We start from the raw sequence: 17,407 nt of genomic DNA, 5'->3' as shown, positions 1-17,407 counted from the left end.
GTAGTCCTTTATGTATGTCACAATTTCTGAATTCGTCTAGACCCCACCTACTTCTTGTGTTATCCTGATTCTAAAACCTGCATCTGTTTTCACAAGTCCTCAGTGTTTTTTTTTTCCACATGCAAAGAGAACGGATTAGATTCCACAAAATTGGTCGGGAAGCTTTTGCAACTACGATCAAACGTTTTATTGTTTTTGCTATAATTGTATCTCTTTGCTTAGAATTAGGAGAATCAGAAGGTTCAAAGGATTTTTTTTTTTTTTTTTTTTTTTTTTTTTTTTTTTTTTTTTTTTTTTTTTTTTTTAAGATGGTAATCAGAGGATACTTGGTCTGGCATGTAAACTCGATCAGGGGGAAGCTCAAAAATCATAAATTCGATTACTGAAGAATTTTTACGTGACGAAAGGTTGATAAAAAATTAGGTTATGCATAAGGTGAATATATTTTCAACCAATTCTAAGTTCCAATATAATCGCACTGTCGACAGCAACCAGCTTCCTAATGAATAGTTCCACCAATCCCCCACATCCACTTGAAAGTGTTGCGGAAATCGCATTTTGCTTTGGCCCCAAAATTTACAGAGTAACGCCCATATCAAAGTTTAGTAAAGTCAACTCTCTCTCAAAAAATATATAAGAAGCTTATCTATTCGTTCTAGTTTCATCACATTAAATAAGATTGAATCGATGTTGGGAATAATACACCATTTCGGCCGTTTATAAATACCATGACAGGCAGATTACATTGATTTTAACCGTCATTAAATGCTTGTATTCTTTGAAGATTCCCCAACCATACACCTCTTGCTTATAAAACCAACTGCCTTTATTTACGAGTGTTTTTTTAAGCTAACATGCAGGGTTGTTCTAAAAAATATGCAAAAAATATTTTCAAATTACAACATTTATTGACAATAAAGCAAACTTATTAAACAAAATGCTGTTGATTAAAAAAAAGTTTCAAATTTCAACTTAGTGTACATAATAACATAAAATTGTAGCTTGTGTTTTTTTTAATTGTTTACTTTATGAAAAGTTTTTTCACTAGGCTATTTTCAAGGGACCGTTACAGTATTAGAGATCACATTTGTTAACACTAGAGAATTATTGCGATCGTGTCATCTTTCCTCCCCGGAACATTGAATTTTTGTTTGAGGGGTTTAAAGGAGTAACTGCATCCACCTATGCTTTTAACGAACCCTATCAAATAGTGTATAAATCTACCACCTGAATTTAGTAACATCGACATGCATCATATTTCTTTCAAGTAGTTTCCTTCATATAGCGACCATTGAAGATGTTAACTAAACATCGTTAACTGTTCCTAAACATTCGGCAAATAAAGAAAAACGTGTTCACTTACACCCAACAAACCTAAGCTCAAATTAGAAGAAAAAGAATATGTTAACTAGTAAGCGAAGGACATACAATTTTTAACACGATCGTAATAAACACTTCTTCTTAGCACTTATCATTGAAGTCAAAGTTCATAGTTTAAAGAAAATTTTGTCAATTAGAAATTTGAAATTACAACAGTAATCATCGTTTATATTTTTCACGCACACCAGGGTTTAATTTTATTTGTTTGTGGAATAATTTAATTTTGATTTGAGAATAATGGCTATTATTATGATTAACTTACCACACCAGACTATATTGTAGATAATTATATATAATTTGTTCATAATTGTAGATAATTATATATAATTTGTTCATAATTGTAAGAATTTTTATTCAAATCAACAAATATACAACATTACAACAACAATCTAGTTTTGACGCTTATAAAAGAATGCATTGTAGAGAGAAAAATAAATAAAAATTAACTAAATTCAAACATCAATAATTTTTTGACTTGTCACTTTGTATTGACACTTAACTTGTAATAATAATTATAAAAGTTAAGGCAGCAATTAAATCGTAAGTTAAAAATTTAATATTACTTGATTTGGATATATACAGGGTGAACCAGTAAGTATTGTCCATAGGCCTACTGTGTGTAGTACATCTAAAATAGTACATCAATGACGTATTGGCCAACTTCATATTTTCCACTGTCCTTGAGTGACGTCACTTTAATTTTTTTTTTTCTAATATTACTTTTTTCCTATAAAAATGTTATTACTTAGAAAGTTTTAGTCCGAATTCGATTCTGATGACACGGTTAGAAAGACAGATAAATTTTCTAAAACTTGATACCATTTCGAAGTATAAGTTATTCTCCAAACGGCCTCAATCTTCCTCCGAATGCTGGAAAAATAAAAGTAATCGAAATTTTTAAGAAAACTCATTAGGCCCTTACGTGATCATTATCAGACCTAGGTGCTGGCACTAGGTGTATATCATTTTCCAGGATTCCTTTTATCTTCGTATGAGAAATTACGTTAGTTTTACAAGAAAACGTGTTCACGAGCACTCAACATGTTAGTTATCAAGTTGTTTAATTCATTGAAAACTCTTTTAGATGGAACAATAGTCAATTTTTAAAGTAGATTGTCTTAAAATAAGGAAGTCAAAGGTTAAAAATTGCACTTAAAAAAAAATCAAAGCTATTATCCTTTCTGTTGTAGAACCTATTCTTAATGTAGGTAAATCGACTTAGGGATTGTTACCATAGTATGTTCCCCACAGCGTCGAGTTTCTGAAGGTTTAACCACAACACTGTCAATCCTGTCAAGACAATAAAAAAAAGCCTATAAACCACTTTCAAAACTCAATTTATATTGAAACTGTTCGGTAGAAAACTTGAGTAAAGGAGTTGATCCATAACATTCGCGAAAAAGCGTAATGTCGAAAAACAAACAACTGTGACATTTTTTTCCTTATCTTCTATTAAAAAAAATATACGATTTCCAATTTTTATTTCAATGACAGGGTAAATCCTTGTTTATAAGTGTGATTTTTTGGAACAACACAGATTTCGAGAAAAAAGTTGCCGAAAAAGGACAAAAACGGAGGTTTTAGACAATGTTTTTGTTCTTCTACTTTTTTTGGAAACAACGTATCCTTAACAAGTGAATCGATTTTCATAAATGAAATCATTCAATGTGGAATTTTATGTAGATCTGCCTTTTGGGGTTCTAGGCCCTGTACATAAATTAAGGGAGTTAGAACCATGTAAGTGAGGCCTCATCTAAAATTATTACTAATATCTCTGTAAATCTAAGCCCGATTTCGATAAAACTTGTCAGGGACAAGTGCAGCTTCTTCCTTAAGTGACAAAAACCCCTATAGGGGAAATACTGCAATCATTATCTACGCGTGAACCTACTGTCAGGAATGAATAGTCATTCGATTCGAAATTTTAAGTAATTTTCGGGCTCTCGACCCTATCATAGTTTATGTTAGAAGGAGAGTTTGCCCCACGTAAACAAGCTCTTAACTCTAGCATAACTTGTCCTAACCTTATTTACCCTAACCTAACCTACCCTATCTAACTTATTTTTTTTTTTTTAATGATTTAAGGCGCGTCAACATCTAAGGTTATTGGCGCCCGGAGCTTTTTTCAGTGCACTGCCGGCCTCCGGACAGTGTTCTCTCGTTACAGACAACACTGTCCATCACCGGACAGTGAGCTGTAAGAAGCTCCTAGGAAGAAAAAAATCTAAGGGTCAGCAGCTGGATTCGAACCCGGGACCTCCGCGTGGGAGTCCAGTATGCTAACCTCATAGCTAATCCCTTCCCTACTAACTTATTGAAGAAATGACAGGACAGTTACAAAATGATACATATGCAAATACTATACGATGCACATAATCCAACCTATTGAGTAGAAAAGTAAGATATATATATATATATAATGATATATATATATATATAATGATATATATATATATATAATGATACTTATGTACATACTGTTTGATGCACAGTCATTTTTTAACACTTCTAATTCTACACGTCGTGGAAGCGTATTCTGAAGAATTAAAACGCAGAATATGATACAAATTTATTTTTTAGAAATTGCTGGGCAGATCTTGTATGTTGAACAAGTTTTTTCCAATTGACCCTCTTTGAGGTTATTTCGCTTGAGGCGCTCACAACTCTCAGGCAATAACTCACGTAGTTGGTCAAACTTTCTATTCTGGTTAGGTAAATTGTATCTGGCCTTTTATGTATCATTCTTATCTTTAAAAAAGCTATGGGTTAATCCGCGCAGCTTCTGGTTCTCGATGGTCAACATCTGGTACAACTGATCATGCTGCGTGATTAGCTGCAGTAGGTTCTGGCGATACTGCCTTCGCTTTTTCATCAGTGGATGCTTTGCCGCCAACGATTCTTTCTTCTGCGTCTTGCGAGTTGTGATCGGTTTGGACTGTTTGATAAAGCTCTTTGGTTCCGCTGTTTTTCCGGTGTGTTTTATAATCTCTTTGGATTTCACTTGAAGATGATCTTTCATGGTGGTTCTTGTTTTGATAATCTCTTGAAATTTGTTCAATATACTAGACTTTCTAAATATATCTATTGTTAACTTTTTACGTTTTTCCGTTTCACATTTCGTATGATTATTTTTTGTTTTCGAGGGTTCCTCGCAGGTGTGTTCAGAAGGTTCGTCCCTGTCCTGGATAGTCGATGTTCGTCTAGAATATCTTTCGTAAATTTTCCACAGTTTGAGCTCTTCACAAGCGCTTAACTGTGTTTTATTCAAATTCTCCTTTAGTTCTTCTTTGATCTTCAAATATTTATTAATGACCTCCTCCCAGGAATAATCATCACAATTCAACTCATAAAATTCATCAATCAGTTTTTCATCGATTGCATCAATGTATTTGATGATATCAAATTCACATTCTAACTTTGTCTCTAATTTTGCAATATGACTTCTTCGTACACAATATTGCTCATTTTCACGTTCGGAATCCTCGCTGTCGCTGCTCACTATAAAAAAAAATATCTTAAAGAGGTCATTCACATTGGAATATTCAGTTTTGAAGTCATCAAATCCTTCCAGGTCAATTTCCTCTGATTTATATCTTTGCCTCAACTCTTTAGTGAGTATGTCATACTTGTAAACTGGTCCAAATTTTTCAAATCTTTTCGTCTTCCATTTGTCCAGGAATATTGGTATCTTAAAGGTTTTGGCAATGTTTCTGATAAAGTGCTCGAATTTCTTCTTGTCCTTAATAACGGTTTCCAGATTGGCTTCGTCACTTTCGATGTCCATCTTTTTCAGCCTATTGAAAGGTAGATATTTGTTTCTATGCTTGAAATAGTGCAGTCCTTCCAGAATAAGTCTAAAGTCAGCTTCTTTCATTTCCTTCGACTTTTTCTTCATGATTCCAATGTTATTCTTATCACTAGCATCTTTAAGTCTTCTTTCAACAGTGACCTCACGATTTTCTAGCCCACGGGAAGCTGAAGATGATGCTTTAGATGCAGTTGATGAAGTGTCATCCTTCCCTTTACCACGAGTAATGGGTCTTTTAGTACGTTTGTTCTTTTTATTACGTTTCTTTTTGCGTAAATCACTCGACATTACATCTATATCTTTCGTAGGGAAGAATTTCGGTTCACTAAACAACTTGTAAAGGTCAATATCAGATTCTTCGTCGAATTCTATCTGCCAAGAGTCGGGTTTGTTTAAAATATACTGTTTTACTATGTTTCGTTTTAGTTCTCTAATCCACTTCTCTTTGACATTTTTGAATTCAATCTTCTGCAAGAGTCTGTCAAGTGGATCGTTCTCCCAGTAGTAACGGGAATCCTGCAAAAAAAGAATTGGTAAGTTCTTCAGTAAGGTTTACCCCTCTCCAAAGAGAATCCATTAAAAGTCAATAACAAGTGCATTGTTCATGTTGAAGATAAAGCTTGATCGGATATGAATATATTGTATAAGGAACAATAATGCTGTCGGATATTTTTTTTTTTAATATTTTACTGAACATCAGACGCATGCGCACAGGGACTTTTACAAGCAAACAAACTAGAGAAATTGAACCATTAGATTATTCGTATACTGATAATCTTCTGCACATTGTGAAAATAGAATAGAAAGACGTTCATCCCTCAAAAGCAGATTTTTTATATCACAGTAGTCAAGTCAGACAAATAGACTAAAGCTATTTTTACTTTACCAGTTAAAAAAAAAAACAGATGGAGACACAAATCTATAAAATGTAGAAGAGCCAGTATTTAAGATAACCTTCATCTAAGTATAATCATTTCACAAGTTCAAACGTCGTTCAGTAATTCGTACTATGATTTAGTAAATCACAAAAATCTTAAATAAATAAAAGGTGTGACTTTACACACAGCACTTTCATCTCAACAACTTAGTACTCTACTACCATCACTTTTTTCCGATACAATCATACATTGCAACGTCATTCCACCGACTTGGTACTATAATGCTATCAATTTTAGCACATTGCTCAAACACATTCCACCAATTTTTGACCTATTACCTTCGCTATTGGTTCTTTTCTCTCACATCTTAATCCCACCAAATCGGTAATCCACTACCCAAAATTTTATAAGTTTTTTCACGTACTACATTCATCCAGCCAACATGGTACTCTATTACCATCAATAGTAGGCCTTTTTTCACACATTACACCTTCAAGCAGTCTTCACTAGCTGAACTGAGAACTGATGTAGCTGTTTTAGCTAGTTACTTTTTTTTTCTCACTCTTTGACATGCGTCTTCATTATTCCAACTTAGTATGCCTCTGCCACATCAATTTTAGTTTTCATTTTACATTGACGTTATAATGGGGTCCAAGTAAGCGGGATGAAGCTACTGTTGTGAGAAAATTTATAGAATTATTAGGGTAGAGTGTACCAACTTGGAAGTATTCAGAATGTGTGTAAAGTTCTAAAATTACTAGGGTAGTGGGGTACCAAAGTTGGTAAAGTTGAAAGTTTTTCGTCAAAATATTGACATTATTTTATGGGGTGCTAAAATAAGTCGAGCACTACCATGACGCAGTCCGGTCATGAAACCACATCGCTAGCTTCTATTATCTTTTAATGCTCTATTAAAATATGTTAGTGGTAACATATTTCTGAATTGTCTTAGTATCAACTGTAGGTTTTTAGTCAGTACTAAGTTGTTATAAATTTCGTAAGGAGATCACGACTTACTTTTTTGAGGGCAAGCTTATGGTTTGAATCGTTTCTGAACAGAAAAGCTTCACTTTAAGCTACGACCTAGGCACGAGTATGGATTAAACTTCGCCAATCGGAATGTAAGAAGTTTGTAGAGAGCTAAGAAGCAGAAATTTTAAGCTGGAACTTGTAAAATATAACTTAGATGTGGCTGTTCAGGAACTGAGGTGGAGGTATACCCAAATGGTGAATTGAAGGGTTTTTGTTATTATTAACAGACAGTATCTAGTGATTATGTAAGATTGACTAACTTACCAAATCCTCAGGAATTTCAGGGTATCCCTCATACAAATTGAAGGACGCCTTGACCCGTTTAACCATTAAGTCCTCGTTTTCCTCGCGCAGCGCCTCCGCCATGTTTAGTGTCACATATGAACTGAAAAAAAGATTCGAGAAATCCAAGGTTAAGAAAAGAATGCAAAGGAAGAATAAAAAATTAACGATTTGGCGTCCCTATTGAGTTCTTCTGAAAGAAAATTATTTCGCAATGATGGAACAGCTTGAACATTATGAAGGTCAAACTGTACATAGTAAGTGAAGTTTTAGAATGTTTTACGATTCTACCATTTTGAATAACACACAAACACAACATGTAACCTCACTCACTCACTCAGCAAGTGTAGTGCGAGACGGTGACGTAAATGAAGTCAAAATCTCTGCACTAAACTGATTAACTCTGATAATAGAAGAAAGTCAGAAACCGGTCAGGAATACGAGAAATATGCATGCATCGTCGGATAAAATCGAAGATATTATACAGTAAAACCTGCTAATGTGAACACTCGTATAATATTACCACCATGGTGCAAAAATGTCCTTTCTGAAGACAAAAAATAGTTAAATTGTCCACTTGTCTATTTTGACTATTGACTACAGTAATTTGGCTCTTAAGAAAAAAATTGTCCTGGATATAGTGACGAGGTAATGAAATAAACAATAAAAAGGCGAGTAAAGTGAAATTAAAGAGGGTAGTTTGACGATAATCCATGATCGTCAGTGATTAATTTCCATTTTAATTTCTGGTAAGTCATTAACCTAAGTTGCAAAGAAGGTTACTAGTTTTCTGAATTGACAGAAGTTGAAGCCAAAGAAAAACCCCACACTAACCCAGAAGTTTTTGATGAGTTAGGAAAAATTTACACTAGATATATTCCTAACAGCTCACTGTCCGGTGATTGACACTGTTGCCTGTAAGGAGAAAACACTGTCCGGAGGCCGGCAACGCACCAAAAAAATTAATAAATTTCTGAAAACTACGTTTTTCCTTATTTTTAAAGTTTTTCTCAAAATCTGATCTGCGTTGTAAAAAAATGCACATAAAGACGAAACTATGCCCTTTATTTTGAAGAAAATGTGAGAATTTAATCTTCAAGTGAAAAATGTAAAGTAGGGTATTTAAATTAGGAATTTTAACTTAGTAGAAAAGAGAAAAAGAATTGTCAAAGTCGGGTGTTCTTCAACATTACCCTTTTTTGGGCAGTTTTTGAAGATCAACCTATAAACAACTGTTCTACCGGACAGTTTTAATAACTACTTCTACCAATAATTCATGCCTACATGATAATTTATTGTAGTAATTAATATTAACATTTTTTCTAGCAAATAACAATTAACTGCACATGGGATCTCCCAATTAAAGTCTACGCTCATAACCACTACACTGGACCACTCGCTTTAAGTACGCAGTGATGGTACACTTGATTTTGAATCAGGACATCCTCTGATTACTACCATATTGCTTCAAGTTTTTGAAAATGATATCCTTTATTTCCACTAGCTGTTTTATAAATAATGAGAATAATAAGTGGGTACAACTACTATTTAGGAATAGAAAGATAAAAAATGCAAACTTTGTTTACAAGCTAGCACAATGACATAGACACAATGAGTAAGAAACTTACTTTAACTCAGGCAGGCTTTCTTGAGAATCAGTGAGCTTTGGCGGCTTGATGGCAACAACGATCTTACCTTCCGGCACTTGTTGTGTGCGTTCGCATTCACGAACGTACTTCATCCAGGACGGGTACATCTGCAGGATCAGCATGTTCTCGTTGCCCTGCTGAATCGGTATCAGCTGTAAAACAAAATAATATATTTATTCATATATTTATTGGCTTTCTACAGTTAAACTTTAGAATCTTTCCAGATACTTGCGCATCCCAGTAGCCTTTTTTTAAGTACTATCCGTTGCTAAAGTGTTCATGTTATTTTTTTTCTGATTTTATTTATTTATATACACAACATATAACGCATGATGCAATCAAGAATTTCAATTTTTCCTAATTTTAAAAACTTAGTACTAATTGTATATGTACATTAGTAACATTTATTTGAAAAAAATTTCCAGGAAAATTCGATGATGGAAACTCCTGGGGGAGTGGTTGCGCTCTCCTTGAAAGTGTCATCCCTGTTTATTGTACTGTCTTGTCACAAGAACTTTTAGTTTACACAGTCAATAATAAGAGTTGATAAAAGAAAAAGCTACTGTGCTTTTCAAATTAATTTCTAGACTCACCAGGTAACGCTTGGAGCGGTAAGCACCGTAGCGGTCCATATTCTGTAGGTCATAAGCTAACATCTGGTTGCCTTTCTGGAAACACTTTGCAGGCAGACCCTCTTCGGCGAAGTCGATATCTACCTGGTAGCCCTTTTTGATCACGTTCACAAGTGCTGGAGTCAATAGTACATCCCCCTGGTAAAGTAAAAGCAAACCCAAGCTGATATTGCAATGAATCATGCACCTTACTATAGACTAGAAAGCGAACTAGTTTCTGTTGCCGAGGTAGCAGCCCACAATAATACGGTACATAGCGGGGTTATTTGTCTTACTGAGCATTAAGGTTTTCCCTGTTTTTCATCATTAGCTTTTTGTGTTTTTGACGATCAACCCTTACAATATTACTATCCTACCGTTTTATTACAAACAATCTGTGTCCGATCTTAATGCAAAATCTTACCCAAACTCAACAACTTAGGAATACCGATACGGAGTTGGAGGAAAAAGAAATATTACAGTTCGAACGTCGTCAGACAATTAACGCATGAATGAGTGTACCTAGTTTGTTTTTAGGATTAGAGTATTTTGAGGAGTTTAGGCATATATATAAAAATACTACACTTCAGATCCTACTAGGATTAGTACAGATAGCAGGGGAAGGAAAATTCGAAATCTCTACACCAATATGTTTAAATATCCTCAGATAATAAATGAAAATATAAAATGTGTAAGTCCTTATATTAGACGAAGCTCGTCACCAATACCAATTTTACAACTACAGAGTGGATAAATAAACTGGTTGCGTACACGATAATTGATAGAAACATTGAGATATTTATCATAGTATTTCAACTTATTATCTTCCCTCTGTCGACTGGAGCTATGGACTACGGAAGAAAGTGTGGTGGAATCTGTTTAATCACATAGCAAACCATCATACCTTGCAAGATATTGTGTCGGACGCCAAACAGGAGGAACATCATAGAGCCATCTCAGGTTGTGAGGATCCTGTTCGTGAAGTAGAAAAACTGACCCTGTAAGTTGTGTGGATTCCTACCAGACTTTTTTGATTATTATTTTTTTATGTTTTTGCGGTTTTATCGAAAACGGCTAGAACGAAGTACTTAAAGCTCACATACCAAATAAATAGGCACATCACTTTTATTTCAAACATTTCACTATGTCACATCGTTATAGAGGAGTTAGATGTCAGGATTATCTATTAAGTTTAGTTTAATTACAGTGTAAAAGTTGGCGACTCACTCATTGTCACCAGCCAAATTTAGTAACCATTCTAAGACTGCACAATTTGTAATTTAAAACTGTGAGGACTGCAGGAAATTGTGATGTTAGTCCAGGTGGTAGATTAAGTACATTTTTCTAAAAGTGCTAATAGCATATGAATAAGTAAATTAGGGTAGTTCTCTCACCCATAGAACTTGCTCAGGCGACATAGTAGTCCTATAGCCGAACATCTGCGCTACCTCGTCACATCTAAGTCCATCGTGTGGCTCCGAAAATAACCCCGGCTCTGCCGGCAGTTGCGGCGGCTTACATTGATTCTCCTCTACCTGACTAATCCACCAAACGTTCGATTTAGAGGGTTCACGTTCCAAATTCTTCAACGACAACATGTTTGTCTCCGATCTGAAAAGGATAGATTTAGAGGAATCCAGTTTGAGGGCGATCTTGTGTAGTTTTTCTCGACGTAAACTATGCGTTCTTTTCATAGATTTCATCTCTAAATATTTCTTCTTTGATTCAACCTTAGCTTTTGTTGATTTCTCTTTCAAGTGCTTCTTTTTTTCATCTAACTTTGAAGATTCTGCAGTGATTTTTGATTTATCTTCTTTGATTGGTTTCATTGGTAATTTAAATTTCTCCACAGATTTATTTAAAACCGGTACACTTCTAATGTTTAGTAGTGGGTTCATTAATTTCTCGTAAGATTTAATAACATTATCTACGTATTCACGTAAGATTTTCTTAATATTTGCATAATGTTGTTGAATTTCGGTTTTTAGTTTCGTTTTCACCACCGACGATTTAATATTTTGGTACAATCGATTGAACATTTTTGGTTTTATAAAAATATTTTTTTCGGTTTTTGGATTTAGAATATTTCTTGTATAACTACCCAACGCTTTTTCCAGTTTAGTTTGCGATAAATGATCTTTCTTTATTTCTACTGTAGGTTCATTGGATAGTATCTTTAGTATGTTTTTATCGATTTCTTGTTCGTAAAAATTTTGTTTATTGACTACTGGTGGAGTCGGATGTGTACCTTTTAAGGATTTCAAAGGTGATATGCTGTCAGCTTCTTTATTCTCGTTGCACAGATCTTTAAATTCTTTTTCTAAAATTGCATCATTTAATTCAAAATTGATTTTATAATTTTCATTTCTATTTAGTAACATATTCTTCTTATCAGCTCTTACACATATCGGTTTTTCTAATTTCATCTTGAGTGCTTCTAACTTCTTTTTTAAAACATCACTTTGTTGTATTAATTTATCCGCACTTTTAGTAAAGTACAATGGTTTTCTTGGAATTTTTTGTTTTTTAGCAATTTTTTGAATTTCAATAAAATTTGAATCATAATTTTTCTGATAATTTTCCCAAAATTCTTTGTAGTCCAAATTTGTCTTATCAAAAGAAATATGTTGTAAAAATGTTTTCAAATTTTTAATCTTAAATAGATTCTCATCACGAACTAATATTTCATTGAACAATAATTGTTTTTTAAGTTTAAAATTCATATTAGACCAACTATCATTTTCAGTATTCGGTTTAGCTTCTATTGATGAATTAGAATACTGATTACTGGTAACCTCAACCAAATCTTTCAGTCTACAATAGCTTTTTTCAAATTCTGTTTTTTTTAACGATTCCTTCTTTAGTCTGCATTTATTTAGTTCATCCTTAATGGTAATTTTTGGTAGAATAAAGGTTTCCAAAGAGTAACATCTAACCGGCAATCGCACGCTTTCTGCAGTGAAACGATAGCATATTGTAGGCAGCGATCTAGTTTTTTTTAGGGGTCTGCATTCCTTTGGTGCTTCGAACAGTTGGCGTATCACTTTGTCCTTGAGCTTAGCAATCTCATAAGCTTGTAGTGCTAGATAGAATTTGTCTGGTAGTTTTTTAGGAAAGCCAAGGCCTGTAGACACAAAGATAAAATTTGTTATAAAAAGAACTTACAGCTGTTGTTATGCAGATTCAAATAAAACGATACCAGTGAAAGCAACGCCCAGGCTGGAGATTTGTTAATAGCACTGGTTGCCTAGTGCTTTTAGATGCTAAATTGACTTTGCTGTAAATCATGAGAGTGTTTAGACTTTGGTATCATTTATAATAAATTTTCTCTGGCTGTGCGCTCCCATACAATATATGAGTAACAACAGCACGAATGAAAGTGCACGGCAACAAACGAATATGTATGTATATTACATCAATTATTCATGAATTATATCAACTTCTCTAAACTAGCATAAATAATATTGAGGTTAAGTTTTGAATTTCAAGTTTTTAAATTTTCAGTTTAGTCTATTCTTTGATAGAAGTATGCACTTCTGTGAAAGTGTTAATACTTAGGTAATGCGTACCAAAACAGATACATCAATACTCTTATTCATGCAGATTTTGAGTTTGAAATATCCGTTTTGAGGTTCCATGAGTCCGAAAAAGTGGTTTGCAGAAAATGGTCCTTGTGTGAACAAAATATCTCAAAAACTAAATATATATCAAGATGGTAATCCATGTAACCACTTGGATCTGTTTCTTTAAAATTTCTATATCCTATTTCAGCAACGAGAAAATTTTAGTTACTGAATTGAGATAAATTTATTGAATTAATCACAATGGCTAATTATTTTTTTTATATTTTACCCGCCAGTAAAACCTGACAGTTGTTTAAATATACCAGAGACTTTATTCTTTTAGAAGCCACATTCAATATTCACTACAAGGTAACGAGGAAGCCAACAAACTTGCAAAACTAAGTGCCCAAAAGGTACAGCCCGAAAACGCGATTAAGTACCTTACAGCAAAGAAGAATATTAAGGATCACATATTGGGAAAACTACAAGAAATGCTGAAAGGGAAAGCGGAGGGCAAAATCTGGGGCTCATTGTTAAATCCGGCGGATCGTGTTCCCATAAACCTTCCACGTAGGATAGAGGTGGCGTTGTTTCGGATGAAAACGGTTCATGACTATTTACAGTCCCATTTACATCGCATTGGTGTTGCTGGATCACCAATATGCCCGTTATGCAGATTAGAACTTATGACTGCCTCGCATTTAGACGACTGCATATCTCTGCTGGATGTACGTAGCAGCAACTGCTGCAAATCTGATTTATATTGGGCTGCACGCAGTCGCATGGCCGAAGTAGCCAGCGACCATGGCGTAGGATAAAAAAAAAATATTCACTTTCTCTGGATCTGCATTAATCTGTAAGGGCAATTCATGTTGTAATCATTAAGGTAGTGTCGTTCGGATTAAGCCTTCCGTCAAGTTGAAATGGTAACCTCGGAATAATGAAAATGTTTTGCACTTCGTCGATCAGCCAAAATTGGTTTTTAAGCCGTCAATCTGCTAAATGTCGTCGTGCCGCAAAATTTAGAAAAAAACAAAATCTGAACTATGAGTCAGACGGTAATTCTGCAAATGGTGTATGTACTAAAGCATTGACTAACCCATTCCAGTAATGAAGTGTATTGCCATTTGATGGCAATTTGGAAAAAAAATTATAAAAGAAATGAAACGTATTCTGTATTTCTGCTTATGGAGTACACTCACTCACTCATTTGAAATAATTTAGTGTTGGTCTGATTATGATGATTGTTCTTATTTACCAAAAGATGTCTGTCAAGTAATCTTTAGTAGCAGCGCACGTTTCTTGGTGCAACCAACTCTATTTTCACTAGAATTTCGTACATGACTACACTTGAACTTTACTTGGCACCTTATTAAAGAAATTATGTGTATAAGATACTCACACGTGATTAGATTGAAATCTTCTTTGGTGCCTTTCATGGTTGTAGGTTTCATACATTTTTTGGGAATCAAGTTTTGTTTTTGACAGGATCGGATATTTTTATGCTTCTGCAAAATCGTAAGAACGTATAGTATTTTTGTTGGTGCCATACTTCTTCTTTATCATTTACAGTAGACTAAGTTTTCTATTAAAGTATCTACCTTATTTTTCCGCATTAATTTACGTGTTTTCTTGCTTAATTTCTGGTCGAGTAAAGTTTCTGGGTAACGTTCAACGTCTACGAAGATCCATGTGATCACGTTGTTCCTGAAGTCTTCTTCTAGTCCACGTTTTGGGACCTGCAAAAATAGTCATCTTATAAATAGATCATAAGCCGTTGATGAACCCTAGAAGGTGATAGAGCAGATTGCAACACATTTTGATGGATTTCAACCAAAACAGAGGAGGAGCAGAAGCCTTAGGCTACTTACTAGTGCTTCAGACATCCTAGTTAGAACCTTTTCTCAAATCCTAGCCATAGAGTACCATTGATTCAAGTGGGGACCTGATGGCTTAGACTGGCTGATTTGAGTTGGAGCAGAACAACTGCACTTCCAGTCATCAATAAGGGTATGAAACTGTAGGGTCTTCTCTTGTGTCTTCGAGGGCTATAGTTTCACTCTGAATTTATGGTCTGTCCAGATCAGGTTAATAGTAGCCTACTCTACCAATTTCGAAAGCCTCTTAACTGTCCTCCCTTGAGAGACTTTCGAAATTGGTAGAATTAATCTGATATCGACAGACCATAAATACAGAATGAGACTATAGCCTTTGGCTACTTAACAAATAAGATAGCCCTTTAGGTAGCCTAGGATCTCTACATTGGCATTGTAAAAGAAGCTGAAAGCTTAGAATGGTGTCTGCCGAAAAAAAACAAGCACCTGTTCTGTCTGTCATCATTGTAGAGCAGGAATAGAAATCCTAGTTTTATTTAGGGTTGAAAGGTTAGGCTGATGTATTAAAATAACATAAATAGTGTAGAGCTCACTTTGTTGAAAAGATAATCTCTATTCGAAGGGTCTTTGCTGAGATACTCATCTTGGAAACATACACTGTTGCAACATCTCTTGTTTTTTTCCTCACGAGTCTTGTGTTCGTAGTAGTATAAGTCGTCTGTTTTGTTCGGTGCGCTTACGTCTGCCAGTGCCTTCTCGTTAATGTCCAAGTCATCCATGTCGCAGTAAAACTTATCTAATGCCTGAGAGTTGAAGGTGCGATAATCATTGAGTTTATAGAATTGCATTTCTTGCAGCTTGCTTTTCTCCTTGTAAAGCCACATGTCCTGCGGGTGCCTGTAGGAGTATAACTCGGTCTCAGGTCGCTCTAAGATAACGAACTGGCTAATCTCTTTTTTCGGGTAATACATGTTGGCCAGGACGTCCATCAGCAGCAGTTCTACATCATCAACGTCCTGGCGGCACGATTCTTCTCGGCAGAATTCTTCTTCTAGCAGTTCCTCGCAGTTCTCCAGTTCTGGTTCGCTCACTTCCTCCTCACAAAGTTCGTCTTCTAGCAGTTCCTCGCAATTTTCCAGTTTTGACTCGCTCAATTCGTCCAACTCGAGAAACTCCCCGAAGAGCTGTAGGTTGTCCCGATCAGGTCGAATGTTAAGTTTGCTATTAAACTGTACGATGTACTCCTCTATGTCCGGTTGAACTGATTGCTTCTTTTCGATCTCTTTGCGATCGAAATACTTGTGTTCATTTATCGTGTTATACATGTTATTTAGCATGTTCAGCTTGAAAAGATCAATTTTTTTCTTGTTCGAGAGCAGAATCTTGAACTTGTTCAGCTGCTTTTCCACGCACTCGTCTGAAGAGTACTCCAGCTTTCTGAAACGCAGTTGGTGCTTCTTCTTTTTGAACTTGACGTTTTTGATGTTGTCAAAAGTGGTGTCTAAGTAGTGATCGCAGATCTTCAAGTTGTTCTCTATGATGAGCTGCTCGACGAGGAAGTTAGGGTAAGTTAATAAGTCGTTCCTGGTGTAATAATCGGTAAAGAGACCGTCCACCGGCTCGTAACCTATGTAGTAGTTATAAAAGTTCTTCATGAAGAAGTCTTCTTCTTCCCCTGCAACATTTTATATATGTCATGCCAATTGGTTTCTGGTTGAAAGGTTAGAACGGCCGAACGGAATAAGGCGTTCTCCTATTTACACGGCTGTGGCTGGTAAGTTCCATCCCAGTTCAGTAATGTGAAACATTTATTTAATTTAGATTGATTTTAATAAAAGGTATCTATTAATTATTACTCTAACTTTTAATTAAAGTAACTATTAATCATTAAATCATTAAAAATCATTTAATAACAGCCCTATGAAAGTAAACTTCAAAATGGCGGGGGAACAATAGATGAAACATGACTCACAAATTACTTTTACCTACTTCGGAAGAAAATTACCATTATTCCAAATTTTTTGTCGACCCTTACATTAGTATAGAAAACAAAACATGAAGCTAGAAAAAATCTTTAATTTTTTTTGTTTTTACAGATTATTTTTTTTATAGCATAATTTGATACTTCATTAAATACCTACGGAGGAAAAATAAGTACCTACAAACAAATTAAATTTTAATTTTTCATAAAAATAATTGGCAATAAAGAATTGGCTAACTGCAGTGAAGAATGGAAGTCTGAAGATTAGGTTGGTTGAGAACTGCCTACCCCGAGTATGTCTTTGGCGTAATAAAATGGAAGATTTATATTTTTCTACTTCCATACTTTTGACAAACGAAAGTATTAACCAATTTTATTGATATTAAGA

At 34.7% G+C, this 17,407-nt stretch overlaps 1 protein-coding gene across 2 annotated transcripts in view; it reads right to left on the bottom strand.

Annotated features, from left to right (window-relative positions):
• Window positions 1-309: 309 nt before the first annotated feature.
• The window catches only part of LOC141459333 (uncharacterized), a 29,191-nt gene continuing 12,093 nt past the window's right edge, over window positions 310-17,407 (bottom strand). The window contains exons 10-17 of one of the 2 annotated variants that reach the window (XM_074138297.1): window positions 15,632-16,713; window positions 14,805-14,942; window positions 14,606-14,711; window positions 11,035-12,764; window positions 9,623-9,799; window positions 9,009-9,181; window positions 7,363-7,483; window positions 310-5,704 (exon numbers count right to left, since the gene is read on the bottom strand). In XM_074138297.1, the coding sequence (XP_073994398.1) occupies window positions 4,112-5,704; window positions 7,363-7,483; window positions 9,009-9,181; window positions 9,623-9,799; window positions 11,035-12,764; window positions 14,606-14,711; window positions 14,805-14,942; window positions 15,632-16,713 (5,120 nt within the window). In that variant the 3' untranslated portion in view covers window positions 310-4,111. The remainder of the gene's footprint in view (window positions 5,705-7,362; window positions 7,484-9,008; window positions 9,182-9,622; window positions 9,800-11,034; window positions 12,765-14,605; window positions 14,712-14,804; window positions 14,943-15,631; window positions 16,714-17,407) is intronic. The other variant, XM_074138298.1, reaches the window with a different exon arrangement.

Source organism: Rhodnius prolixus, unplaced genomic scaffold, assembly GCF_049639745.1.
Source record: "Rhodnius prolixus isolate KJV_2025 unplaced genomic scaffold, Rpr scaffold_11, whole genome shotgun sequence".
NCBI lineage: Eukaryota > Metazoa > Arthropoda > Insecta > Hemiptera > Reduviidae > Rhodnius > Rhodnius prolixus.
Note: the sequence above shows the minus strand (reverse complement) of the source record. Positions and strands in the feature narration are given on the sequence as shown.